This window comes from Bemisia tabaci, chromosome 6 (assembly GCF_918797505.1).
Source record: "Bemisia tabaci chromosome 6, PGI_BMITA_v3".
Lineage (NCBI taxonomy): Eukaryota > Metazoa > Arthropoda > Insecta > Hemiptera > Aleyrodidae > Bemisia > Bemisia tabaci.
This window is the reverse complement of record NC_092798.1, coordinates 20,180,550-20,207,314: the sequence shown is the minus strand read 5'-3', so window position 1 is coordinate 20,207,314 and position 26,765 is coordinate 20,180,550. Positions and strand designations below refer to the sequence as shown.

The following is a 26,765-nucleotide window of genomic DNA, read 5'->3' as shown; positions in this document are numbered from 1 at the left end:
TGGGGATTGACATTAAATGACAAATGAGCATAAAAATGGAGAAAAAAGCAAGTCTAGTGATATCATTTTGTATTTTTCCTAGATTTTTTAATTATATGATTTAAAACAATTAAAATTGGTCTTTAGTGCTCCTTGAGAGTGAAATTACAGAAAATTGGTGTCGGTAACTCAACTACATTGTTGAGTTAAGAAGTTTGCGATGAGTCTTTTGCAATAATGGGGCTATGTTCATCATGCAGGTTCATTACCCACTTTGCGAGAATACTTTATCGGCCATTTGCCATTTTCGTCTTTGTCAGTAACTCGACAATATGCGTGTGTTCCATTTTCTGTGCAATATCGAGAGGCGTGAAACCCAAAAGATCCTTCTCGCTGAAATCGACCTTTTGCCGTAGTAGATAATTTATTATCTCCTCGTTGCCATGCAGAGCAGCCTGAAAACAGATGGCAAGAGAATATCAGTAACCCAAGTAAGCAAGTTTAACTATTTGCAATTGTCTGGTATAATTATTGCTATTGATTGTATCGGGTTGTTGTGCGTGTTGTCTACTTAGTAAGTGAAGGAGCTACTCTCATCACAAGTTATTGCGATGCAATTGAAATAAGATGCATTCTTTTGCATTACAAATTGCCTAGGCAATGCGTGAGTAAAGGTACCTTTACTCACGCATGGCACCTATTATTTACCAGCTTGATGAAAAATTATTCCAATTCCTTGGTGAAAAAATTTCATTTGTTTGCATTAATTTGCAAAGTGCTTTCAATATTTGCATTGCGCTATACTATTAGTACATTCATTATGAGTAGCTTGAGTCAAAGTTAGAAGTTCTAATAAAAAGTAAAGTAGGCGTACGAATTCAAATCATCTTCTCCATGCTTAAAAACTCATATTCAGCTTATCTCATCCACCAATGGCTAAAATCGAAGATTAAGGATACCAAACGTATAAAAATCTCTAAATAGGTTTAATTTTTTTTTTTTCAAAGGAAACAAACTTGAACGCCCTCTCTTGAAATGACTTTGAGTAGTTTCATGAAATGAAGATCAAGTCGGGTCGGATGGTTTAGAGTAATTTAGAAAATAAGACGTGAACGGAGATGTGTAACTTCGCAATTGGGGAGCCACATTTTACGACATTGGCCATCTATATTTTAACATGATATTTTTACACATATCCACTGATTACATGGGAGGGGTTAGAACGAGTCTTCAAAAAGCTCAGAAAAAAATTAGAGTCCTCAACACTTCAACCCTTGATAAACAGAAAAAAATTCATTACTCACCACATGTGCTACAGTACGCCCGCTAATATTTTTCTGATTCAGGTCAGCACCAGCCAGTCTGTAAGACTCGAGTCTTTTAGAATCATTGAAAGATGCAGCACTAGAAATTACACGAGTACATTAATACATCTCGTATGCCCATACGTTTAACAATAAATTATAGCTAACGTACAAAAAAGTACGTACATACGTAACTTGGCGTAACGTACATATCAGAAAGTATGATGGACACTTAAAGCTTATGGTGAGGAACCATAATGAAATGGCATCGGTATGTCTGGTACTGAGAAAAAAAATTTAATCTTATGAATTACTTAAGGGAAGTGTGGTGTTTTATATTGGCCGCATATGATTGTCATCAATTAACTGAAACAAAATATCGAAAGTTCAATGCACGAAGAAGGATATTTTGCGAGCCGCACAAATATATCAAAAGGGGCGGGGGAGGGCGGATTTTACGACGAGATTAATGCTCTCTCTTTACTCTTACTGATCGTTTCCCATGCGTAGGTGTATTCATTTACATTTATCAATTTGCGACGTATTTGGTGATATGCGACTCAATTTTAAAATTTTATTGTTATCACAAAATTGAAAAGATTCCAAACGAAGTTTAGGATTAATCATGTTTTAAACTCCAAGCAATTAAGCTCAAACATTCCGTTTACCTGCACAGTTTTTCAGAAATATTAAAGTACGGCTTCTTTAAATGAGCTCCGCTTTTGCACAGCACTTTGATAATTTCGTGATAATCATTCTCTATGGCCTCGAGTAAAGGCGTCCGGTCGTGCCTGCAAAATAAATTATTATAAATAATTTTGAATAATACTTTTTGCTATGAAATAAAAATCTACTAAGCCTACCATAAACTACCTGATGGCCAAATTCTACTTGAAAAATTGGAACGGCCAGTCAAACACTCATACACCAACTGTGCACCGTTGAAGTGCGTTTAAGCCTAAAATAACACAGTAACAGCACAATTTAGCATAATATCGTGTGTCAAACGCTGGCTAGTTTATTTTTTTTAAAAAAAGGGGGTTTTGAAAGAAAAATAATATTAGTGAATTCAAACCATATGTGTACAAATCTAACCTTGAGCAGGCTTCCCTTCGAATTAGAACCTTTTATCAGAGCTTTAAATTAAATTTAGTTTCAATCCTATTTAGTTCCGACTCATTTGTTTAGGTTACTTGATAAAGTCCCGCAACGAGAGATTAAAATCCGTTATTTGCTGCCCAATGCGATGAAAATCGCTCAACTGAAAATCTTGCCTCGTGAAATAACGTGCCTTTTTCCTTGGATGGTTATCCATATAGGATGGTGGTCCTATATTTATCCATTTTAAGACTCATAAGTTTATAATTTTTTTTCGAGTTTGTAGATAAAAACGATCAAGGAATAACGATGCTGTTTCGCTATTTTTACCAAGAAAAAAAAACCTAAATTTCAAATCTGTTGCAAAGTACCTGTCTTTGATGTGGACATTCGATCCGTTTTCCAATAAATAGATTACAAGATTCAAATTTCCTTCAGCTGCAGCGATATGGAGTGGAGTCCTGTTATCAACGTTCGTTGACGAGAGGTCAGCGCCCTGAAAATTTTACGAGACTTCATTTAATTTCATTCCTCCACAATAACTCGTGTGCTTGAGAGGGCAACACAATTTTATCAAATTCACTAGTGCAATAGCGTCAGAGACTGAATCTTGAGTACAAATGGTACATCTATATCCATAGCCTATAATTTGTCGTTTCTCGGACAAAAAAACGTAACTCCGTTGCAAGGTTGCAAAATGTATTTAAAAATTCAATTTTTCCGAGTTTACACCTGCAGAATTTTCGTTGAAAATTTGTCTGATTTTTGCATGGAATCAGAGGAAAAATCAGCATTTTCAGTTGGGAATTCCCAAGATTCTCCTGGTAAAAATTCAATTTCCACAAGTAAATTTGGCAACATTGAAGTATAGTTACGTTCTTTCGGTAGGGAAACGACAGAATACAGCTCTTGGTTCTTGGCATGTTTATAGTTTAACGTGTGTAACTGACTCGTCGTGTGCAAAAAATGACGCCCCGTGATATTTATGAGAATTTAACTTACGAAATCTTTGAGCTCTTTGAGTCGGCTGATGTCTCCTTGTTTGACGATACTAAGGAGGACGAGTTGTGCGAGGTCTCTGGATGTTTTGATTCCGAAGGAGGATGCCACGCTTGCAACTACGTCCATCGGATGCTCATTTGGGGGCGGCGACCCCCTCAGCTCTCCTCTTAAATTCCGACTCATCATCTATAATGACATTTTAATATTACAATGAATCAATTAAATCTACGAATTCTTTAAAATGGGATACGAAGAAGAAGAAGAAGAAGGAGAAGAAGGAGAAGAAGAAGAAGAAGAAGAAGAAGAAGAAGAAGGAGAAGAAGGAGAAGAAGGAGATAAAGAAGAAAGAGAAGAAAGAGAAGAAAGAGAAGAAGGAGAAGAAGGCGAAGAAGGAGGAGAAGAAGGAGGAGGAGAAGGTGAAGAAGGAGGAGAAGAAGGAGGAGGAGAAGGTGAAGAAGGAGGAGGAGAAGGAGGAGGAGAAGAAGAGGAAGGAGAAGAAGGAGAAGAAGGAGAAGAAGGAGAAGAAGGCGAAGAAGGCGAAGAAGGAGGAGGAGAAGGAGGAGGAGAAGAAGAGGAAGAAGAAGAAGGAGAAGAAGGAGAAGAAGGAGAAGAAAAGGAGGGGGGGAGAAGGAGAAGAAGGAAAAGAAGGAGAAGAAAAGGAGGGGGAGGAGAAGGAGAAGAAGAAGAAGGAGGAGAAGAAGAAGGAGGAGAAGAAGAAGGAGGAGAAGAAGGAGAAGAAGAAGAAGACATGTAACTCGTTAATGTTGGACATGTAGAGGCCTCTTTAACAGAGAAGCGCCTAATCAGAATAACTGAGGGGCTTGGAGGACAAGGCGCATGAGTGCAATTTTCGAAAAAGTTGATATATTAACGATTTTAAGTAAAACTCGTCTCAATGCATATGCTGCGAAAACTTCGCTCCCAAATTCCAATCAGTAAGCGTCAAATAGATAGTTTGAACTTTCTCTCCACCATAAGGATTCATGTAATTTCAAAAGTTCTAACACGTATTTCTCGAAACAGCGAAAACTGCACTTATGGACCTTGTCCTCCAAGCCCCTTAACTATACGAGCGAAACAACTTTTTGGTTTCTTTCACGATTCTTAAAGTTTAGAGGGAGATCTTCGTATTTTTGAAATTTTCAGGCCGTTGTTGCTCTCTTATGAAGTTTGGAACTCAGGATTGGTAGTTTATTTTTGCTATTTTAGTCTTACTGACTGTCGTATTTAACGTGGCTATTCGGTTATGACCTAATGACCTCGACGGTGAAACTCATTAACTACGTAGCTCGGTTTAGTTCCATTACTTAATCATCCAATCAGCAGTGTAGCAGCGTGGATTAGCAAGTAATGCGATTGTTTCAGGTAATTTGTTGATGAATCGCGTCGACGCATGTGAAACGCCTTCATTGTGAAAAGATACCTCCTAGCGTGGCATCAGAGGCCGAATAGTTGCATCATTTTTTAAACCCGATCAACTCTTGGTGGCTTTCATATGACACCTTCCAAACGAGAAACGACTCAGTCGGCAAGTATTTAACATTTTCTATGCTCGAAAGTCCAATCATGTTGCTTATAGCAAAAAATCAAAGATTATTCAAGTCAAAGTGGTAATGAAGTAATTTCAGCGTGCTCTCAGATTTAGGATTCTTCTCGGTTTATGTATTTTCTTCCCGGAAAATACATTTGAAAGTGTAATGCAGCGGTGAAGTGAGCAAAAATGTTAATTTATCAAGTGGTAAATGATAAGGAGATGTTGAGCAGTATATAACAATTCAATTGCAGACGTTTCTTTTTTCCGTTAGATATGTTATCAGTCACTCAAGCCTAACTGATATAATTTCAGTGCAGCCGTCTCTGGCGACCGTGCATCCCCTGGTTTTTAGCAGCTGGTATATCATAACAGAAAGAAGGAGTTCCATAATTTTGTAAGCGAGTGCGTTTTTTTGCACGCAATTTGGTGCTGAAAAACATTTGCATACCAATTAGCGTTGTACCTATGTGGTGTGGCCAACTGTTCCTCTACATTGTATAAAGTCTTTAAATCCTGTGTTGTGTTGGTGTTCATTGAGTGTAACCTTTATGTTCGTTTAGTTTATTTTTTTGTGGTCTTCACTGGGAAAAAAAACACATTGAATCTAGAGTCCAGACTCTTAAAAACATCGACAAGAAAAAGTACTCTTGATTCAATCAGAATCTAGCTTAATCAAGAACCAAGCCTCTTAATTTAAGCGGATTTCCCTTTGATTCAAGCAAAAATCCGATTGAATCAAGAGTATTTTTTCTTGTCAATGTTTTCAAGTGTCTGGACTCTAGATCCAACGTATTTTTTTCCAGTGTTGAATGAAATGATCGCGTTTAGAATCTATTTAGCACAACACGAGCAACACTAGGGATCAAACTTTATAACAGCGCAGTTCTTCCGGTTGTTCTAGCTTTTCGATGGACCTCCCCGTCGACGCCGCCTTCACAAAGGCATTCCCCAAAGCCGAACTGCACGCCCATCTAACAGGCAGCATTAGTCCAGCGTGCCTCCATGAAATCTGGAAAACCAAAGCTCGATTCGATCTCGAAGATCCTTTAACAGCCTGTCGGCCTAAAAACGCCCATCATGATATCCTCTCTTTTTTCAAGCTTTTCGATACCTATATTTACAATCTCTGCAATGACCGATCCACCGTCGCTTACACAACAGCCGAGGTACTTAAAGCGTTCGAAGAAGATGGGGTGCGCTATTTGGAACTCCGCACGACACCTCGAGAGTCAACAGTAACCGGTCTCACCAAAGAAATCTACATCGAGACTGTACTCGATGTCATCAATCAGCACAGCAGCGAAGTCATGTCAACGTATCTTATCCTATCCATCGATCGTCGCAACACCCTGGAGCAAGCTATGGAAATCGTCCACCTCGCGATCAAATATCAAGACCGTGGTATCATCGGTATTGATCTGTGCGGTGATCCCCTCAAAGGTGACATCTCCATCTTCAGACCAGCGTTTGCTCTTGCGAGGGAAAAAGGGTTGAAGATCACGATACATTTCGCGGAAGTGCCAGAGTCAAGCACGGATACAGAGCTTCGCACTCTGCTCTCGTACGAGCCAGACAGGCTGGGTCATGTCATCAATGTTGCCCCGGATATCGAAGCCATTATTGAGGAGCGAAAGATTGGGCTGGAGCTTTGCCTCTCGTGTAATGTGCATGCTAAGCTGATCGAAGGCGGTTTTGCGAACCACCACTTTCGAAAGTGGTACCGCCGGGGCTGTCCCATCGCGCTGTGCACGGACGATGTTGTTGTCTTTGGAAGTCCGTTGTCTAATGAATATCTACTTGTTTCGCGGTACTTCGGTTGCAGTCGACGGGATCTTATTGAATTGAGCAGGAGATCCTCGCAGATGTTGTTTTCTGGTGAGTTTGAACGAGAGCGTCTCGGCAAACTCATTGATAGATTCCAAGAATCGATCGAGCACCCGCGGACTTAGTAGAATTTCGCCGATTTCGTCGCTCTTCTAATGTGAGGGCCTACACTGGAAGAAAAACACATTGGATCTAGAATCCAGATTCTAAAAAACATCGACAAGAAAAAATACTCTTGATTCAATCGGATTTTTGCTTAAATCAAGAACCAAGCCTCTTAATTTGAGCGGATTTCCTTTTGATTTATGCAAAAATCCGATTGAATCAAGAGTATTTTTTCTTGTCAATGTTTTCAAGAGTCTGGACTCTATAAGATCCAATGTGTTTTTCTTCCAGTGTATCTTAATGCCCACGTGAGCCCTAGTTTACACATTAATCCATGCTTTCGGAACCTCATGCGGGAATACAGATATGCCCTAGCGTCAGAGGAGCGATGATGTGAACGTGCATACCAGCATATTTAAGCATGCAGCGAAAATATTGAAATAATTTTGGACTTAATGCAATAAAGTTTCAATTATTTTGCCATGAAATTACAATATTTTTATACCATTTGGTTGATAAGTTCCGATTTTAAACGATCAAAAAAATGAGTTCCACGTGGGAAAAATATGAGTAATTATGAGCCCCTTCAATCAGTGAACATAGGCAACATACACAACATTCTGGTACAATAGCAATAATTTCGCCATGTAATTGCAATTAACTGCAATCTGTACTTTTTAGGACTTTGGAAATTTACTATTTGAGTGAAAATAAGACTGCATCGAGTGTTCCCACGAAGACATTCTGGTTGTTTCAAAAAGAATCCATTTTGTGGTGGAATAAATATTATCTTGAAATAGGGACCAATTCTTCATTTCTTTTTGAAATTGCTGAAATTATTTAATATCAATATAGGAATGCTTTCGCGGGATCGTTAGCTGTTACAGCGGCTGATGAATGTGAGTTTTTGCCTACACCTGAATGAGCTATGATAATTTTCACCATGCGGAGACGAGACTTTATTTGCATTTATTTAAAGGTGTTTCACTTAGCAGATAAACGTAACTTAACGAAATAAACTTAACTAGATATAATTTAACTCAAGGAACGTAACTTACCAATCGGCGTGTTGGTAAATCCCACTCTGGATGCGATAGCACATACGCCAATTTGGTCAAAGCTGCCTCCGGTGTCATATCAAGGCCAGAAATAATCCCTGCATCATAAAGTGACTGAAAAATAGACAAAATATTTCAGCCTTACTGTGCTCCTCTAATTTTGTCTACCTATTTGTATAATACTTTTACTCTCATTGTGAAGTGATTTATGCAGGTGAATGAAAGCATAACGCTGCATATAATAACAGAATTATACAACTCTTACCGCCCTCTGACCGCTCCACAGCCCAACGCTGTACACGCCTCATATGTAGATACACAGGTTTTTCGAAATCATTATTTAAAATATGTGTGTAAATATGTGGGGGCTGAAGCGTGGACTGCAAAGTGAAGACTGTGACGAACTGCTTAGACTTAACGCGTTACTTTTATGATTTTATATCATAGAAGAGTATTAGATAGTTTTGTTTATTTTATTTATTTTTTTATTGATTCATTTATAAAAGCAATTTTTTATTGCTACCTTGTTGTCTCAGTGCATGATTTTATATCCAGCCTATAAAATTTAATCACCTTTCTTTTGATATTTGCAATAAATTGCAATAATTTGAAATTTATGGGTTTTCTTAACAATTCTCATCTCTCCCACCGATTCCAATATCATTTTTTCAATACATTTAAACGTTTTGATAATTCTTTTTTAACATTAACGTACAATATTTTTGAGCTCTGCAGCGAATGTACACATTTCTCGAATTTAGTCATTAGAATAACAATGGTTAGCTACTGCATCGTTTACAAACCTTGCCTGTTTCATAAAGATCAGTGACTCTTCCAGTTAAACACTGGCTACAATTGACGATAATGATACCCCTGTTCGTGGCATCTTGAATGCACTGGAGTAAGTCCTTCCTGTTAGTTGGAAAGTTACCCGAACCGAAAGTTTGTAATACTACACCCTCCATAGGTGGTTGCATGAAGGAATTAACCTGTGAAAATAATCATTAATAGATAAAAACATATTTATATGTTTGGTTACATCAAATTAAATTAAAGTCAGCTTCAGATTTGAGTGGTTTTAAAGTAAAATCATTCATATAGAGCTAAATAACATAATACATATAAAGCTCAAAAACACTTTTTGAAAATTGGAACTTTGATGCCAGATTTTTACATGGAAGGCACATTAAGCAGACCACTCTCATATACCTCTCTCAAAATACCTCAATTTACCTATCTTCAAAACATTCGTGAAGAGCGCCATGGACTTGCAACAAGAAGGGCACAGCCCTTTTTGTAGATTCTTCTCTAATTCCACTCATGGAGTGGTACATATAGATCATAGTTCATATGATCTGCTCTACACGTCTTTAATTGTATGTAGCCTCCTAAGATGGAGGCCTAAAAACAAAAGCACGACGAGAAAATCGTCCACCGTGAAACTTCACATGATTGCGAATGAATAAACCATGAAATTATAATTTGAACCGTTCATACAACTTGGATAATTGTTCTCTTTGTTTCTAAGTAATTTCCAACGCAGCATAAATCACACGTATTAGCATGTGCAGCCCAGATTTTTTAAATACTGAACCATATCCAGATTAATAAGTTTTTTATGGTATCTATGAACAGGAAGATTTCTCAAATCGTGCTGGGAGTTATATCAGCTCATAAATTTGAGGTTGTTGACAAGGAAATGGATTGGGTAAACACTTACAGTTTTTGTTGTAATATTTGGAAATATTCTCAGAATTCCGACGTTTTCATTCAAGACACTATGGACGTGGAGTTTGTCCATTGTGCAAGATCTGTAAATCGAGCGATAGTCAACTGCAAGTGAAAAAACAAGTTGCATATATATTGCACTTCGGAGTTGAACAAATAAACACACGCAAATTACATTAAAATCCAAGTATAGAAGGTGAAACTACAAATAAACCATGTACTGTTTGCAGTATTGCGGAAATTTCCTACCGCATTTTACTTTTTTGAAAGGTAATTTCTGAACCATTTTACCAATCACTGAAGGACTAGGAACATGAAACTTTCCATTTTAAATGAAAACTTTGGGCACAAAGCCACATGAACATCAGAAAAAAAACTGAAAGATTTAATTTTATCATACTTCGCTAACATGTAAAAAGTAAAATCATTAAAATATTATTCTAGGATTTGCGCAGGCCCGCCACAAGGGGGGGGGGGATACTGGGTCCCTGGTACCGGGCCCCGGGCCCGGGAGGGGGCCCTTGTTACCCGTGAAAAACCACTACGAATTCACATGCAACTTTTGTTTCGTAAGAAAAAGTGAACTATTTACCCTAAAAATTTCGCAAAAGGTGAATAGATTTTCAGAAACACGCTGGGGCACTGTAGAATTCTTCTTAAATTTTCAAAGAAGTATACTTCCTGGAAAATTTCTATCTATTTTCAAGATTTTCAGTACAGAGGGATATTTTTAGTAACTGCGTTTCATTTTCTTCCGTCGTCAGATGCTCCAGTCTGGGCATCCTCGACTTCAATGGCTCAACTCCCTTGCCATAGAGAAACAAAGGGGGAGTCCAGGGGGGCTTGGCCCTCTTAGAACTGAAAATAGTATCATATGCCCCCCCCAAACAAAAAAAAATAAAAATGTTCCAGATGTTTTGAATGCAACAATTCGCAAGTATTTTGTTCTGAAAGTAGGGGAAAAAAAACATAATTATTCCGCAGAAATTGATGGAAAAATTATTTATGGAAGCTTCAAAATGCGTCCGATTAGTCGTATAAATTCTAAAATTTCTCGGGGGATGCCCCTTGGACCCCTCCCCTCCGTGCTTGGGGCCCGGGCCTTAAAACTGGTACCAGGGCTCGAGATGGGATGTGGCGAGCCTTCATGAAGGCTATTTCAATTGTAATCTTCCGACACATTCTTACGGCGCAATGATACAACTATTTGAACACTCCGGAATGCGTGAGATATCACGCCGCATTTGAAGGCGTTTTGGAAACAGCCAAGTTCCGTTACCCGGATTATCGTTTTGCATAGTTCATATTCTTTTGTTATATTCCGTGCCATTTGTTTATTTTTAATCCTCGTAGAAAAACCACCCATTTGTAAATACAATTCTAGCTGAAGCGCACTTTAGATATGCATTCACCACTGCAAAAATTCCAGAAAAAATCGACAAGCACAGTGTGCATGGAGGCTATTCCATTTAAATCTTCCGTCACATTCTTACGGCGCAATGATACAACTATTTGAACCCTCCGGAATGCGTGAGGTATCACGCCGCATTTGAAGGCGTTTTCAGAACAGCCAAGCCCTGTTACCCGGATTATCGTTTTGCAGAATTCTTAATTATTTTGAATCCTGAAAATTTCTCGGGGGATGCCCCTTGGACCCCCCCCCCCATCCTTGGGGCCCGGACCTTAAAACTGGTAACAGGACCCGAGATGGGATGTGGCGGGCCTGGATTTGCGTGTTTGATCTATATAAAAATTATATTTCTTACCTTCCAAGCTGATTCCAACCTCAGCGATAGGTGGGAAATTTGGTGAATGGAACGCATCGAAGCTACCCGTGCTGGTTTTCAAGGTTCGGTTACCGCGATAAAGCCGATTATGGAAGAACACGGTAACTTCAGGAATATCGTAATTGCCAGCTAAAAGGACTGCCGAGGCAAAATTATCGCTTCCGTCACTCCGCAGCTCAAAAATGGGCATCTGAAATCATATCAAAGTCAAGAAAAATGTCCCCGAAGGGCTTTGGGAGGATAGGATAGGGGACTTTGGCAGCTAGGTGTCGCAGAGCGCCAGAGAGCGCTATAAAAGTGGCTTCATATGTATGTAAGAAAAATGTCGATATTATGAAAAAATTTAATCGTTGAACCTTTAGAAATGTACACTCAAAAATAAAACCGCATTGCAACGCAACTTTGTTTTAGAAGTTGCGCGGTAACAAGCTTTGCCAATCAGAAAAGGCAAATGATGAAAAAATTGACTTCAAAATCAAAGACTAGACAAAAAAAATCCTCCACAACACACAAGTGGTTTTGATTCAATTTCTTTGTTCTAATCATCCATCGGTAAGTTCCAAAATAGGACTGTGGCACGACCTAAACCTCGAATTCTATTGTGCTGAAAGGTAGAGCAGTATGAACATTTGTAAATTGCTAAATATCCTCTGATAAAACACTCATTTTCTTCGAAATATATAGATTTTTCTCTGAGAATGTTTTAGAGTGTCTGATTCAAATTATGACTTATCGAATTTTGAGATCGCATGTCTGTTTGTCATACTAAAGAATTCACCGACCAAATTTGACAAACATATTCAACGTAATAAAGGCACGGGGTTTTTCGGGGAAAGTATCGCATTCGATACTGATATCGAAACTGCACTCGAATGGGAGATTTTCCTCTAAAAAAACCGTCTTTATTACGTTGAATTTGTTTCCGAAAGGTGAGGGAATTCTTTGATCTCGTGACGACGGAAATGCGATCTCAATATTCGATAAAATTGACGACGTCTGAAACTGAAAACATGGAACTAATCCATGCGACATATCGCAAGTCGTTCTGACACAAAATACGGCGTCCATCGAAGCATCAGCTTAATATTAATGTATCGAAAATGTTACGGAATAATGTGTCTGACATTATATTTTAATCATTATAGAAAGTATATTTGTATAAAAAATCGTTTTAACCTGAGATCCAGTTACAATGACAGGTTTGCCAAGGTTTTCCAGCATGAATGATAAGGCAGATGCAGTGTATGATAGTGTGTCCGTGCCGTGTAGAATAACGAACCCATCGAAGCTCTCGTAGCTTGTCTGAAAAGGGAAAGTGATTGTGAAACGAAATTCTGACGATAATTCATGGGACCAGACCGCACTGTTTGATCTCGTGAAGTATCTGCAGACTTGGTTACAATTTTTTTCCGATTTTTAATATTTTATATGTCCCGAAAAGTTAATGTTTAAGATGATGCATCTTTCTAACAACAACCATATTGATGCCAAAGGTTTAAAGTGTTTTGTAACAATACTTTAATGTCAATGAACCCTTTTTTTCAATCGACCAAAACAAAATTTAAATCAATAATCAAACGGAATACAAACCATCAGAATTCCTTTAAAATTGCGGAATGCGGACGAATCGATCTATAGGGTCACCCCTAAATTACGTGACGACAAACTTGCAAGGTTTGGGGGGGGGGCCCGGGGGGCAAAAACCCCGAAAATTTGTCGTCACGTAATCTAGGGATAACCCCATAGATTGATTCGTCCGCAATTTTAAAGGAATTCAGATGGTTTTTATTCCATTTAATGATGGTTTCCAATTTCAAGATGTTCAGTTTAATGGAAACGCGATACGAGACAAGTCGTCATTGATTAGTCCTATTAAAAACCTTAAATAAAACATTAAAAAAAAAGAATAAAAAAAAAAACACGAGTGCGAGATCATTGATGAAAAACCCCTTGTAATATCTTGCAAAATTTTAAAACAAGCAGTAACTCCAGCGCACTGCCGCTGGAGAGCGGCTCTGGGCCGCTCATATCCAGGACATATATAAACTACTAGCCGTGTTCAGCTCACTGTGAGAGCTGTCACGCCTAGCCGGGGAGTGCCCCTGGACCCCCAGTTCCTCACTTCGCGATGAACTTGCGACTCGTTCCGCGAGCCGCCCCTCATAGCTATTAACTTTTGAAAGAACGAATTTACTTTTTTTAACGAAGTATGGTGAATAGTGGCGAGTATATTATCTTTTTCCTCATCCACAATCAGCAGACTTAGCATTTTAAGCCACGGCCGCCATCTTGGATTTTGAAATTTTGAAAATCTGACCAAAAATTCGAGTTTCCCGTTGAAAAATACTTCCTGGTACCTAGTTTCACGGAAATCGATCGAACAGGAGCCGACTTAGCATTTTAGGCCATGGCCGCCATCTTGGATTTTATAATTTTGAAAATTTGACCAAAAATTCGAGATTCCCGTTGAAAAATACTTCCTGGTACCTAGTTTCACGAAAATTGAGCGAACAGGAGCAGACTTAGCATTTTAGGCCACGGCCGCCATCTTGGATTTTATAATTTTGAAAATTTGACCAAAAATTCGAGTTTCTCGTTGAAAAATACCTCCACATACCGAGTTCCACGAAAATTGAGCGAACAGGAGCAGACTTAGCATTTTAGGCCACGGCCACCATCTTGGATTTTGAAATTTTGAAAATCTGACCAAAAATTCGAGTTTCCCGTTGAAAAATACCTCCGGGTACCGAGTTTCACGAAAATCGATCGAACAGGAGCCGACTTAGCATTTTAGGCCATGGCCGCCATCTTGGATTTTATAATTTTGAAAATCTGACCAAAAATTCGAGTTTCCCGTTGAAAAATACATGTGGATACCGAGTTTCAGAAAATTCGATCGAACAGGAGCCATGTTGCATTTTTAACCTCGTCCGCCATCTTGGTTTTCATAGTTTTGAAATTTTGATGTCAAATTCAAGTTTACGGTCGGAAAGAACCCATGGATACCGAATTTCAGAAAATTCGATCGAACAGAAGCCGAGCTAGCCTTTTAAGCCTCGTCTGCCATCTTGGATTTCGAAATTTTAAAAATTTGATCTCAAATTCGAGTTTCCCTTCAAAAATATATACGAGTTTGCCAACTTTCTCAAAGGTCGATCGAACAGAAGCCGAGATAACATTTTAAGTCTCGTCCGCCATCTTATGCAAACGTTAACGGGCTAGCTCTTTTGCATTTTTAAATAATTAAAACGCGGGATATCCAAAAACTAAGCCCAAATTTGGGTTCCTCGTGAAAAATCGATGCAATTTCATGTATTACAAGTCGGCATAGCATGAGGGAAAGAAGTTAAACGTGGCAACACTGATCAGTCCAATATGGGTCAACACAGGAAGAAGAAGAATTTATCGTTGGGGAAATTCTTCGGACTTACATAAAACCGCGAGGTATCCAAAAACAAAGCTCAAATTTGGATTCCTCGTGAAAAATCGATGTATTTTCATGTCTCACACGTTGGCATAGCGTGAAGGAAAGAGCTAAATGTGGCAACACTGATCAGTCCAACATGGGGCAGCACAGGAAGACGAAGAATTTATCGTTAGGGAAATTCTTCGGACCTACATAAAACCGCGAGATTTCCAAAAACAAAGCTAAAATTTGTATTCCTCGTGAAATATCGATGTAATTTCATGTATCACACGTTGGTATAGCGTGAGGGAAAGAAGCTAAACGTGGCAACACTGATCAGTCCAATATGGGTCAGCACAGGAAGAAGAAGAATTTATCGTTGGGGAAATTCTTCGGACTTACATAAAACCGCGAGGTATCCAAAAACAAAGCTCAAATTTGGATTCCTCGTGAAAAATCGATGTAATTTCATGTCTCACACGTTGGCATAGCGTGGAGGAAAGAGCTAAATGTGGCAACACTGATCAGTCCAACATGGGGCAGCACAGGAAGAAGAAGAATGTATCGTTGGGGAAATTCTTCGGACTTACATAAAACCGCGAGGTATCCAAAAACAAAGCTAAAATTTGGAATCCTCGTGAAAAATCGATGTAATTTCATGTGTCACACGTTGGCATAGCGTGAAGGAAAGAGCTAAATGTGGCAACACTGATCAGTCAAATATGGGTCAGCACAGGAAGAAGAAGAATTTGTCGTGAGGGAAATTCCTCGGGACGAAATCTTCGCCTAGTGGCGCTTCGACAGATTCCTGACAGATTCCGATCGGCCGGCGGCATAGATAAAGAGTTTATTTCCGTAAGGGATGATGAAATTAGTACGCCTACGTTTAATCTCTTCCCTTCATGCAATGCTAACGTATGACACATGAAATCCCATCGATTTTTAACGAGGAATCCGAATCTGAGCTTAGATTTTTAATATCAAGCATTTTAATATATTTAAAATCATAAAATAAATTACAGGGCTGTTAATAAAAAATTGACCACGCAGAGGTAGTTTCCTCTTTTCTTTTCTTTTCCTTAATCTCTTCCCTTCATGCAATGCTAACGTATGATACATGGAATCGCATCGATTTTCAACGAGAAATCCGAATCTGAGCTTAGATTTTTAATATCACGCATTTTAATATATTTAAAATCATAAAATAAATTACAGGGCTGTTAATAAAAAATTGACCACGCAGGAGTTAGTTTCCTCTTTTCTTTCCTTTTCCTTAATCTCTTCCATTCATGCAATTCTAACGTATGATACATGAAATCCCATCGATTTTCAACGAGGAATCCGAATCTGAGCTTAGATTTCTAATATCAAGCATTTTAATATATTTAAAATCATAAAATAAATTGCAGGGCTGTTAATAAAAAATTGACCACGCAGAGGTAGTTTTCTCTTTTCTTTTCTTTTCCTTAATCTCTTACCTTTATGGAATGCTAACGTATAATACATGAAATAGCATCGATTTTTAACGAAAAATTCAAATCTGAGCTAAGATTTTCGATATCACGCGTTTTAATATGTTTAAAATGATAAAATAAATTACAGGGCTGTTCATAAAAAGTTGATCACGAAGAAGTGTTTTTTCTTTTCTTTTCTCTTTTTCTCTTTTTCTCTTTTTCTCTTTTTCTCTCTTTTCACTAGGGCGATCAACGACAAAAAAATCTCGTTTTCTGTTGTCATTAATTCAAACATCTTGTTCATGAAATATAATGAACATTTAATTAATTGGAATAAAAACCACCGAAGTTCTCTTGAAATTGCGACGTATTGATAGGTTATCCCCAAAATACTGAACTATAAACTTGTGGAGTTGTGAAACCCCCCCCCCCCCCTCCCGATTCTCTTTGTGCGCTGTAACGATGCACAGGATCGTCCCTCCACTCGCACCCCCCCCCCCCCCCCCACCCCCCTCGAGCAACTACACAGCGCTAACCCTGAATTGTATCCTTTTATGTATCCGGGCAAAATAATATAAGAAAAAAAATTGAAAATTAAATAGAAACTAACCTGTATATCATTTGCAATTTGAACCCAATTTTCCATGCCCATGTTACTGGAATCGAGAATGGGATCATACTCATAAATTGTGTAAAATACGCGCCGTTCATTTTCCACACATCTAGAAATCAAAAACGATTCAAAATTACTTATTTATTTCACCACTTGGTCAAACAGAGTGACTGAGAGAAGCGCGCACTGGAGTCTCAAATACAAAAATACTTAAATAATTTCTTTGAAATACAGGCAGAGTTTTTCAGTTCAATATTTAGTGGAAACTTGAAGTAAAGAGAAATTATTTAATGAGTATGATCTTCATTTTGGAAACTTTTTTCCCAACTGATACGGTGTGGTGCGGATATTTTTATGAAATTGCATATTATACAATAAGTGAACAAGTGTGTGTAACTCGCTAATTGCATAAAGGAACGAGTTTCAATCATCAGAGAGATGCAAAACATTTGAAATCTGCAATGAAAAAAAAAATTGTAACTTGTTTCAATTTTATAGCAATCAATATGAGGAGCCCCCTCAATCGGTAGGGAAGCAACATTCACTATACTCCAATGCAATATATCGACGGTGTAAGTCGGCAATCACATAACTCGTTTGCGGTGTCTGAAAATCTCCGTCTCTATAATATTTTTTTAGAGGAGAACAAATGGACATCATTCCTTGAAGTTTTTGCAGAATTTTCTTCATCTAGAGAAGAAAAATCACGACAGTTTTAAAGAATTGTCGTTGAGTAGTTTTCCGTTTAAAAAATGAAATATGATAGGAAGTCTGCGACGTCGCAAACCGAGTTATGTGATTGCCGACTTACACTGTCGATATAGCAATCATTTTACCAGGTTTTTAGTGCAACTTATTTTGGGCAAGTTAGTGCAATCAGTTTTGCGTTAGGTATTTTTGCATACAATGAGCATACGTATATTCTTCATACGTTTGGCCCAATCACTCTCATGCATTTGCTCTCTTGCATTAATTTAATTGTTTTCTTCATTTAAAAACCGCATAGCAAATGAAAAGTACCCAACTCTAATTTACTCATTTCGGAACAAAAGCGCAGCAGCCTCATTCATTCTAATATGTAAATTGCAGTCAAATTTTGAAACTCCATTTCTCATTTTGGATGCTACATAGGACTACAAAATGTTTTATACACGCGCGAAACTGTTATTTAAGATCTCCTCAGCATTGATCACCTTTTTGATACGGGGCTTCGATTACACTTTGTTGTCCATACATCAGCAGAGAAAGATCTCTCTTTTCTGGTTTTTCTGATGAGTCGGTCGTGCCCTCAGAATACTCAGTTTCTGACCTTTCATGTCATGAAAAAGAAAATAAGCATATTATTCAGGGGCTTATACCATTTATGAACTTAGCACACCTTTTCATTATTTGTATATAATGCATGATCGGAGTTTTGCAGTTTTCTTTACTATATACAGTAGACTCCGGATCATCCGGATTAATTGGTGGCGGGCCCGATCCGGATGAAAAAAAATCCGGATAATATTAGGAAACACAAACACCACCAACCAACACCACAGTATTCTTATTATGTATACATCATGTACATACCGTACATGCGTACGTAGTTACATGGTTGCAAAATCGATCCGTATAATCCAGAGTCCGGATAATACGAAGCCGGATAATCCGGAGTCTACTGTACCCACTTTCGGTCATTCATTTATTGCCTCTGGCTGTAGATTCCTATCAAAATAATACAAAGGAATAGAAACCACAAAACTCAAAAAAAAAAAAAAAAAAAATTTATTGCCTTTATTTTTCATTTACTCTTCCAGAAAAAGTTATGTTGCCTGAACTAAGAAACCCCTGAATGAGAGATGAGGTGATGAGAATTGTTGGGAAACTTACGGTAGAACACAAGGTCCTTTCTCGGCATATTTTCCCAATTTCTTCTTAGCAAATTCAGCATCGTGCAATTGAGGTTGAAGTCTAATCTTCTTTGTAAGAGCACCGCGTACGGGAGCTAAAGCTGAAAATTAAGATTAAAAGTTGTAGCCAATTTGTAATCGACATGAGATCCGAAAGAAATTGAAACACGAACTGTTCATTGAATTATGCTGATACATCTAGCTTGCTACTCCAGTCTCACTATTATAAGTAGTACAGGCGGACTAAATCTAGTAAGAACTCACCAAGTTGCATTTTAGAGGAAAATGAGGTGGGGACAGCTTTGAATTAAACTTGTCGTGAATTTTCTCCCGTCTAAAATTCACGGTTCAGAAAAAATATCGACGGTGAAACTACCAAACCACGTATCTCGGTTTGCGACGTCGCAGACTTCCTGTCAAACTTTATTTTATAAATGGAAAACTACTCAACGTCAATTCGTGAAAACTTCCGTGATTTTTCCTCTTGGTGCGGAGAAAAATCTGTGAAAATCATAAGGAATGATATAAATTTGATCTCCTTCAAAAAATAAAATGTGAGTGGAGATTTTTAAACACCGCAAACGAGATACATGGTCTGTTAGTTTTACCGTCGATATATTGAACGTTAAAGCAGTCTTTAAAATTTGTCCTCAACATAGAATCTTACGGCAGTACGCAACTTCAAACCGAAGGCGAGGTGTGAATGATTGACTATCGATATTTCCCAATGTGAAGCCATGGTAAAGAATAGATTATTAAGGTGTTTGTTGCGAGCACCCTATTTATCGATCCATTTCTATTGGTTGAAACGGCAGATCAATCGATATATCGCAAAGCACGCCACGCCACTGCTTCAAACCTATTTTTCTCCGTTCCGACTTGATGTAACTTTGGTGCGTCTCGGTTAAATCGACCGAAGTATTAGTGCGCATTTGGTTCAGGTGACTCAATTTTTCAGCCGTAGGAACCAAAGTTTGATTCCTGTGACCAAAAATTCGATTACCTGAACCGAAAAAGTTTGGTGTTCAATATAAACCAAAATTTAAAGCATACTTCTACTGGAAAAAAGTCGCTTGGATCTAGAGTCCAGACTCTTAAAAACATCGAAAAGAAGAATTACTCTTGATTCAATCGGACTTTTTGCTTGAATCAAAAGGAAATCCTTCTAAATCAAGAGGCTCGACTCTTCGATTCAAGGAAAAATCGGATTGAATCTGGAGTATTTTTTCTTGTCAATGTTATTAAGAATCTGGACTCTAGATCCAAGCTAATTTTTTTTTCAGTGAGGAGGATGCCTTCTTAGTCCACATTTTTAGCCAAAATGACTAAGATTTCGTCAATTCTCTGACAAAGACTAAAAGTTCAAATATTTAGGAGGAAAATGCATTAATAATTGGATTTTTCCTCTTTCGTGAAAATTTTTTCCGTATTACATGAAACTCAAATTCATGAAAGTTAGTTAGTTATTATAATTTTAAGACATTCAGCGAAATAGTGTATTCAGTATTAAAACAATACATATAAATATGAGGAGTAATTTTTTATGCTACGTACCACCGTCTTCATTACGCAGCATTCCAATAGTTCCACCTGTGTACAACACCAACACCGTTCGTTCCGGCGAAATTAAGTTGTTCAAAACCGGCTGGTAACATTTTGTAATATCGTTCGACATCTTTTCGGATATTTCAATTCGATAACCTAGAGTATTTCTCTGCATAAAAAGCAAAAAGCATACTGTTTAGTATAAAAAAAAAAAAGTCTCAGACAGGAATGACAGGATATCTTTAGCACCATTTGAGCTTTGACGATGTATTACTTTACTCAAATTGTTTTCATTATTTCATAAAACATTTGAATGCGCACTTTTATAAAAATGCCAAGTATGAATTTTGACTTTGAAAGAAATTTTTTTGTACAATTCTTGCATGATTCCATGTGATAGCAATTTCAGAAATATCATGAACATTTCCTGGAAGTTGTGCAACATAACGCCTGGGTTCAAATGACGCTTGTGGTATATTGCCGCCTGGAAGGGGGCATTTTGCAATTATTGGGAGCCACGATTTCTGGCTCAGTTCAAAACAAAACATGCACCATCAGTTTCCCTGCGAACTTAAGTGTCCTTATGGATGAGCCATAGATTGCAGTAACTGATTGCAAAAGTAGCCCATGTGAAGCGTGCAGTCAATGCAGATAGAGGCGGATCCAGCAATTTGGCAACACCGGATTTCCTCCGTTTGAACCTGTGCTAAGTAATCGATTCTTGTCGGAGCACCTGGCCCCTCCAAGAATCGATACATTTTTATAGGTTTAAATGGACGAAATCCGGTGTTGCCAAGTTGCTGCATCCGCCAATGAATGCAGAAACAGTCCATATGAAAATAAACATAGGAAGAGGGTAAATAAAATCAGACAAATTAATGAGAAATTGCGTAAATTGGCATATGGAAATGAAATTTAGCGTTCGACTATTTGATGGGTTGATTCCTAATTTCACTACCAAAACGGGCATTGAAAATCAAGCTGGCTATCTTGAATAGACGGGCTATCAAAGTGTTCCGATGTCTTGTTTAATCAAATTGATGTGACGTCGAGATTTTACTTTAAGATAAATTGGATTGAAATAGGTAAGAAGGAGTCACCATAATGAGAAACCCCTTTACTTTCTTCGGTTATTGCACTTCAATATCATGTCTTAATAACCGCGCTAAAATATGTAATGTGTTTTGTATTTTCAGTCCATCACGATCACATATAACTAACGCTTGTCGCAAAATTAAGATTCATCCTTAGTATGTACGGCATTGTACGGTCGCACTGGAACTATTAAACTTACCAGATCTTTTTTGACCTCTAACGTTCAGGCTCTAGATAAAATGCTGTCTTAAAAAATTGAAATCATCATCGAGCATGGCAAGAGATACATTTCCAATTTGATTCTTTGAGGTATTCTAATAGAATTCCATATTTGCCAAAAATCATTTTTGCGTCATATTCCTCTCCTTAGTTCATTTATTGCGAATTTAGGATGCAGGACGCAGGTGAAACGTTAGCTGGTAAATGGATATCAACTAGATTGATAAGACACTTTTCCGTCTAAAACTTCGGCATCAGGTCCTGAAACAACAATATAGATTAGTTAGTTTCGGAAGTGGAAAAAATTGCTTTTAAAGCAACACTTTCCCAATTTTACACGAATATATCATTGAATGAATATAGGAAATTGAGATGTCTTGATAATAAGTCACACAAAACTCCATATCGATTGCCGTTTCGATCATATCATCCTTTAATTCAAAGTGAGGGAAAAAAGGAAAGAAAGAAACTGATTTCCCTCAAACAATTTCCTCTCTAATCACGCATAATCGTAAAGTTGCATACATACATAAATCACCAAGAATCTGGACATACCAATACAGGAACGACTCAAGCTCAAAAACCACAAAAAATCCCTCTCTTGACGACATGAATGTAACGCTCGAAATGTTAGAGTGTGCTTTGGTGAAAGTAGATAATCAGTCTAGCGAAAAAGCATATGCAAGTCAACTCTGAGGATACCACTAATTTAACGCGTAAAAGCTGATTTTGCCTATTGGCTGAGATGAAGGCGAATTGTACTCAAGCACTCACTTGAACTTGAAACCGTTCTCTCTGACACGGAACATGGTTCGCCTTCATTTCAATAGCTAGGCAAAAACAGCTGTATACGTGTCGAAATAGTTGTGTCCTTTGAAAGTGATCTCATTGCGTGGCACGTCTTAACAGGCGCTTGGTGGCGGTTAAAGCCTGTTGTCCTTGGTGGCTCGGAGTTGTGTAGATCGTATTCGATACATCGAACGGGTGAGGTTGCATCGATATTGATTCGTTCAAAACATAAACATAGCCTCAAAAGTCAATTGAGTAATCCGACGGAACGGGTTTTTTGTGATGGATTTTTAATTCGTGGGAGTACTAATCGACCAAGGGGAGTAAAATTGCTATGAAACCTCTCATTTTCAGCTTTTCTGACAAATATCTTAAAATTTCGGCTCGGGATTATGTTCTATTGTTTTAAACCAAACGATGCATTGAGCCACTATCGAACACGATCCATTCATGAAAGTTGAGCAAAAGAGGAGCGTTATTGTTACTAAGGTTACTGCACAAGGTTTTTTTACATCACAAAGATGCATATAGGTTATAGATCTAAAAATATTTTGATTGGACCCTGCCGTAAATCCTACAAATAATATACCTTTCTGAATAAAAAAAATTGTGATTCGTGATTTTTTATGTGAAAATATGAGCACTGGAAAACAAGAATACCTCAAAAATTACTTGAAATTAAAACAGGACGGTGAATTTACTTTCACGCGAAATCGAGCATTTAATTGACAAAAGTTGATGTTTTAAAAACTTATGAGCAACACTCCTGCGAAAACTTGTATTTCCAAATTCTCTCTATTTTATTCGAATATAATATCTTGTGCACTCACGTACGGTTTCTCAATGAAATTGGGCTCAAGAATATAAAAGCCATGGAGAAATAAAGAGGAAAAATATCATTTTAAAAAGTATATGAGAGCTCCGTTATCTTTACACGCAGCGTCAAAGGAATAGTGAATTCTGCAGAGTGTAACACGACAAATTTTTCACGCTTATTTAAATAAATAAATTGGAAGATTGCCCGTTGTGTCAGATGCAAAAATTAGCAACATCCTTGAAAAATTGTTAATTGCGATATTCTTTCACATATTGGGTACATGTCCTGAAATGTGACGGGTGTATTTAAATAAACGCAAAATGCAATTTTACGAATTTTTCCTTAAAATCTTCATAAAATTGTCCTTTATTATAAGCCTCCCCCTCCGCCTCATAATTCCACTCGCTGATTACATTGTAAAGAGAACAGATCTCGGGATATTTTTGATCTAGAATTCAATCTCGATCTTTTATCAACATCTTAACAATTAGAGTACCAGCTGCTCATCAGGACTGAGTCTTATTTGCATTGCAATATGAGCATTAGAATTCGTAAAAATTCTTGCATGGACAGTGTGCAAGGTAGATTGCAGATACGACTTTACTGAAAAACTCAAAACGGTAATAGAGCCTCAAGATTGCCGCTCAACACTTGTTGAGATTCAGATAGCTTACAGTGGCGTGGCGTAAATTACGATATATCGATTGTTATACCATTTAAACCTATGGGGAAAAATCGATAAACAGGGTGTTCGCAGCGAACACCTTAATAATCGATTCTTTACCATAGGTTTAAATGACATAACAATCGATACATCGTAATTTACGCCACGCACTATAGCTTAAGCTACTAGTCTGAGATTTGAGTGCTCTCGTTGTAAATCGACCACGAGGATGCTTCTATTAACCCACTTAAATTTAGATAAGCTCACTTCAACAAATTTCTTCCACAGATTAGAGACGAAATTCATAAGTGACTATTCTAATGATGTTTTGACGAGCCAAAAAAGATAGCTGGCTGTGAAAGCACTTTTATTCTCCCACTTGACCCTCTCAACAAATATGATTATATACAATTTTTCATTTAACTTTTAAATATATGACAATTTGTACATGCATTTTGCATTTAGACAAAAATAATAATTTTGTTTTAAAATTATTAAATTTATAAGCAGAAAGCTTTTTTTTTTTTTTTATTAAACGTATTATAAGCCCCACTGACCAACTGGAAATCTGCCGCAGAGTGAAATCCACACTCATGATATGTACTCTCACAATAACACGGCTATAGTTTAAAACAATGTTTTCATTGACGAATTGCGACCCTATCGAAATGAAACACTATTATTCAATAGGACGTGATAAAGTAAGATGATGTGACGCTAAGCTGTAATCTTACTTGAGCCAAATAACACAAAATATGTCAACTAATTCGAGCACTCGCCCTTGGCATATTATGCTAATGTTTCCTCTGAATATGTGTCTTCCTGAGAAAACCTAAGAGTGTCTTTGATTTATTGGATCAAACTGTAAAATGAAAACAAAACTTTACGACTTGCATAATTTGCGCACAAAATGAAGACGAAATTTGCATATTACTAGACTCGATCACGTGATGATAAAATTACAAGCTGTCGTCGCAGGCATGATCTATAAAGTGAGTTGGTAGTAGGTATTTAATGATTTTACGATGCCAAGTTATGACTGTCGATTGGACGTATTCGTGCTAAAAGGAACTACGTTGGGCGCAAATTCTATGCAGATAGTTCCTTTTAGCATAAATACGTCAATTTGTCTTAAACAATGGACCACCAGACAAGGTACGAATTCAAGCATTCTGATACATGTTTCTCAACCAGAATTTCACGTAGAGCACGATTTGCGCAACGAAAACTAATGAAACAAACTCCAAACGAAAATATTAACGTTTTTATGTCACATTGGTTACGAGGGATTTGAACTGCCCGCTCACAAGAAACTCAAAGCTCTACGTGAGTCAAATCGCGCACTACAACGGTTTCAACAAGCTTCTCAATCGAGTAATGTTCATTTCCCATCATGTGTTGTTCAAACTATAAGCAATTTGCTACAGCTGAGCCAAAGCGTCAAGATTGAGGTTGCCAGATTTTTATATCGCAGAGACTGTCATGATAACGTTTAGCGCGCGATGTGAATCACGCAGAGCATTGAGTTTTCATGAGCGGGTGGTTTGAATTCACGCATCAATAATCATAAAATATCTTAGTTAGGAGTTGATTTCGGTAATTTTCGTTATGCGCGTCGTATTCTACGTGAAATTTTGGTTAAGAATCGTGTATCAGAATGCTGAAATTCGTACCTTGTCTAGTGGTCCATTGCCTTTTAATGCCAATTTGTAGGAGAATCTCTGGAGAATTTGTTAGGAGGATTAAGCGTATTTCAACGAACCGCATTGTGGCTGATTTCGCGGGAAATGATCAGTAACGCGACGTCCGCGACCTCTGATCCCTTTCTATTTGACCCTTGAACATCCAGGACAGATCTGAGAGATTTGAAATCATCCTCCTCTGTTTTTTAAACGATGCAAAAGGATCTTTTGACTATTTTTATGGTATATCTACTCAGGAGAGTGTTTTGCTAAGTAGAGGCGAATCTTGAATAACAAAATCCGAAAATTCTATCAAGGCATTCTTTGCCCCTACCGCCGCCACACTAGGCCACGATCGATACCCTATCTATTACTATCACTATCACTATCCCTAGTATCCCTATGCCAAAATCTGACGCAGACATTTCTCCCCTGAAATAATTCCACGCATCATTAAATTAATCATAGTCTTTCTAATTTTTGCGAAAATCATCCCTTTTTACACTATTAAAAATAAGGCTGAAATTTAAAATTCAGTGCACACCGTATAAAGTGCACGAGCAGTCTAAAATTTCAATTCTATAAAGGCAGTTTTTGACTTGTGGAAATGGCACCAATCTATGCATACCATCGGCAGTGATTGTCAAAGTTTAAATACATTTTTATGTTTGGAATTCTCCAAAGATTACTTTCTAATATCGTCCTCAGGTTTTATAATGCAAATAATTTATGATAAAATGTATTTTTGAAATCAATAAAACAAGTATGTTTTTGCTGGTCATTTTATATTTTTAACCTTGAAAAATGCGAAATTGTCTGACTCCCAGATTTTTTTTCTTTTTTATTTCCAAAATCACTCACCTACATTATTTCACTGCAATTTACACGTGGTAAAAGCGTGTAGTCGAGCATATCGATGTTTATTCAATCCAGGAGTCCAAAATGAATCACTCAACGAGAAAAAAGGAACTAATATGACGTTGACCAACTAAACACACATGACACCACTTCCTTGAAGACACATTTTTGCCATAATTGAGCAGGTGAACTGAAGATAACAATTAAAATTAAGAAAAAACTAACGGTTTGAACGTGATTAGAGCGGGTTCAGAATTCGCCCGGTTGTCAGTATCGAGTGATTGCAACTGACAATAATAACACGCGCTCTAA

General features: G+C 37.7%; 2 protein-coding genes across 7 annotated transcripts; one reads left to right on the top strand and one right to left on the bottom strand.

The window, feature by feature from the left end:
- Nucleotides 1-52: 52 nt before the first annotated feature.
- Nucleotides 53-26,765, bottom strand: LOC109042993 (L-asparaginase 1). Of its 3 annotated transcripts, none has more exons than XM_072301330.1 (15): nucleotides 26,457-26,764; nucleotides 21,624-21,904; nucleotides 20,339-20,498; nucleotides 18,765-18,885; nucleotides 16,890-17,001; nucleotides 12,596-12,721; nucleotides 11,399-11,609; nucleotides 9,625-9,737; nucleotides 8,708-8,893; nucleotides 7,905-8,018; nucleotides 3,384-3,569; nucleotides 2,753-2,877; nucleotides 1,952-2,074; nucleotides 1,284-1,383; nucleotides 53-434 (listed from the first exon to the last, which is right to left on the bottom strand). In XM_072301330.1, exons 3-15 carry the CDS (start codon nucleotides 20,457-20,459, stop codon nucleotides 267-269), a joined length of 1,806 nt encoding a protein of 601 aa, XP_072157431.1. In that variant the 5' UTR covers nucleotides 20,460-20,498; nucleotides 21,624-21,904; nucleotides 26,457-26,764; the 3' UTR covers nucleotides 53-266. The 3 variants fall into 3 exon arrangements, with proteins under 3 accessions (XP_072157431.1, XP_072157432.1, XP_072157433.1); XM_072301331.1 differs by having other exon boundaries at nucleotides 26,461-26,764; XM_072301332.1 differs by lacking the exon at nucleotides 21,624-21,904 and having other exon boundaries at nucleotides 26,457-26,765.
- LOC109042998 (N6-Methyl-AMP deaminase) lies at nucleotides 4,079-7,646 on the top strand. Of its 4 annotated transcripts, none has more exons than XM_072301337.1 (2): nucleotides 4,079-5,311; nucleotides 5,819-7,646. In XM_072301337.1, the coding sequence occupies exon 2, from the start codon at nucleotides 5,826-5,828 to the stop codon at nucleotides 6,864-6,866; it is 1,041 nt and encodes a 346-aa protein (XP_072157438.1). In that variant the 5' UTR covers nucleotides 4,079-5,311; nucleotides 5,819-5,825; the 3' UTR covers nucleotides 6,867-7,646. The 4 variants fall into 4 exon arrangements, with proteins under 4 accessions (XP_072157438.1, XP_072157439.1, XP_072157437.1 ...); XM_072301338.1 differs by having other exon boundaries at nucleotides 4,079-5,319; XM_072301336.1 differs by having other exon boundaries at nucleotides 4,080-5,311; nucleotides 5,721-7,646.

What these genes read in the sequence shown, in the direction of transcription:
- LOC109042998 (XM_072301337.1), top strand. Translation starts at nt 5,826, where the DNA reads ATGGACCTCCCCGTCGACGCCGCCTTCACAAAGGCATTCCCCAAAGCC.
- LOC109042993 (XM_072301332.1), bottom strand. Translation starts at nt 20,459, where the DNA reads ATGTCGAACGATATTACAAAATGTTACCAGCCGGTTTTGAACAACTTA. An exon ending in AAAGGACCTTGTGTTCTACC is followed by an intron (nt 17,002 to 18,764) that starts GTAAGTTTCCCA and finishes TTTGATTTCTAG; the next exon opens with ATGTGTGGAAAATGAACGGC. An exon ending in GGCGTACTGTAGCACATGTG is followed by an intron (nt 435 to 1,283) that starts GTGAGTAATGAA and finishes ATCTGTTTTCAG; the next exon opens with GCTGCTCTGCATGGCAACGA.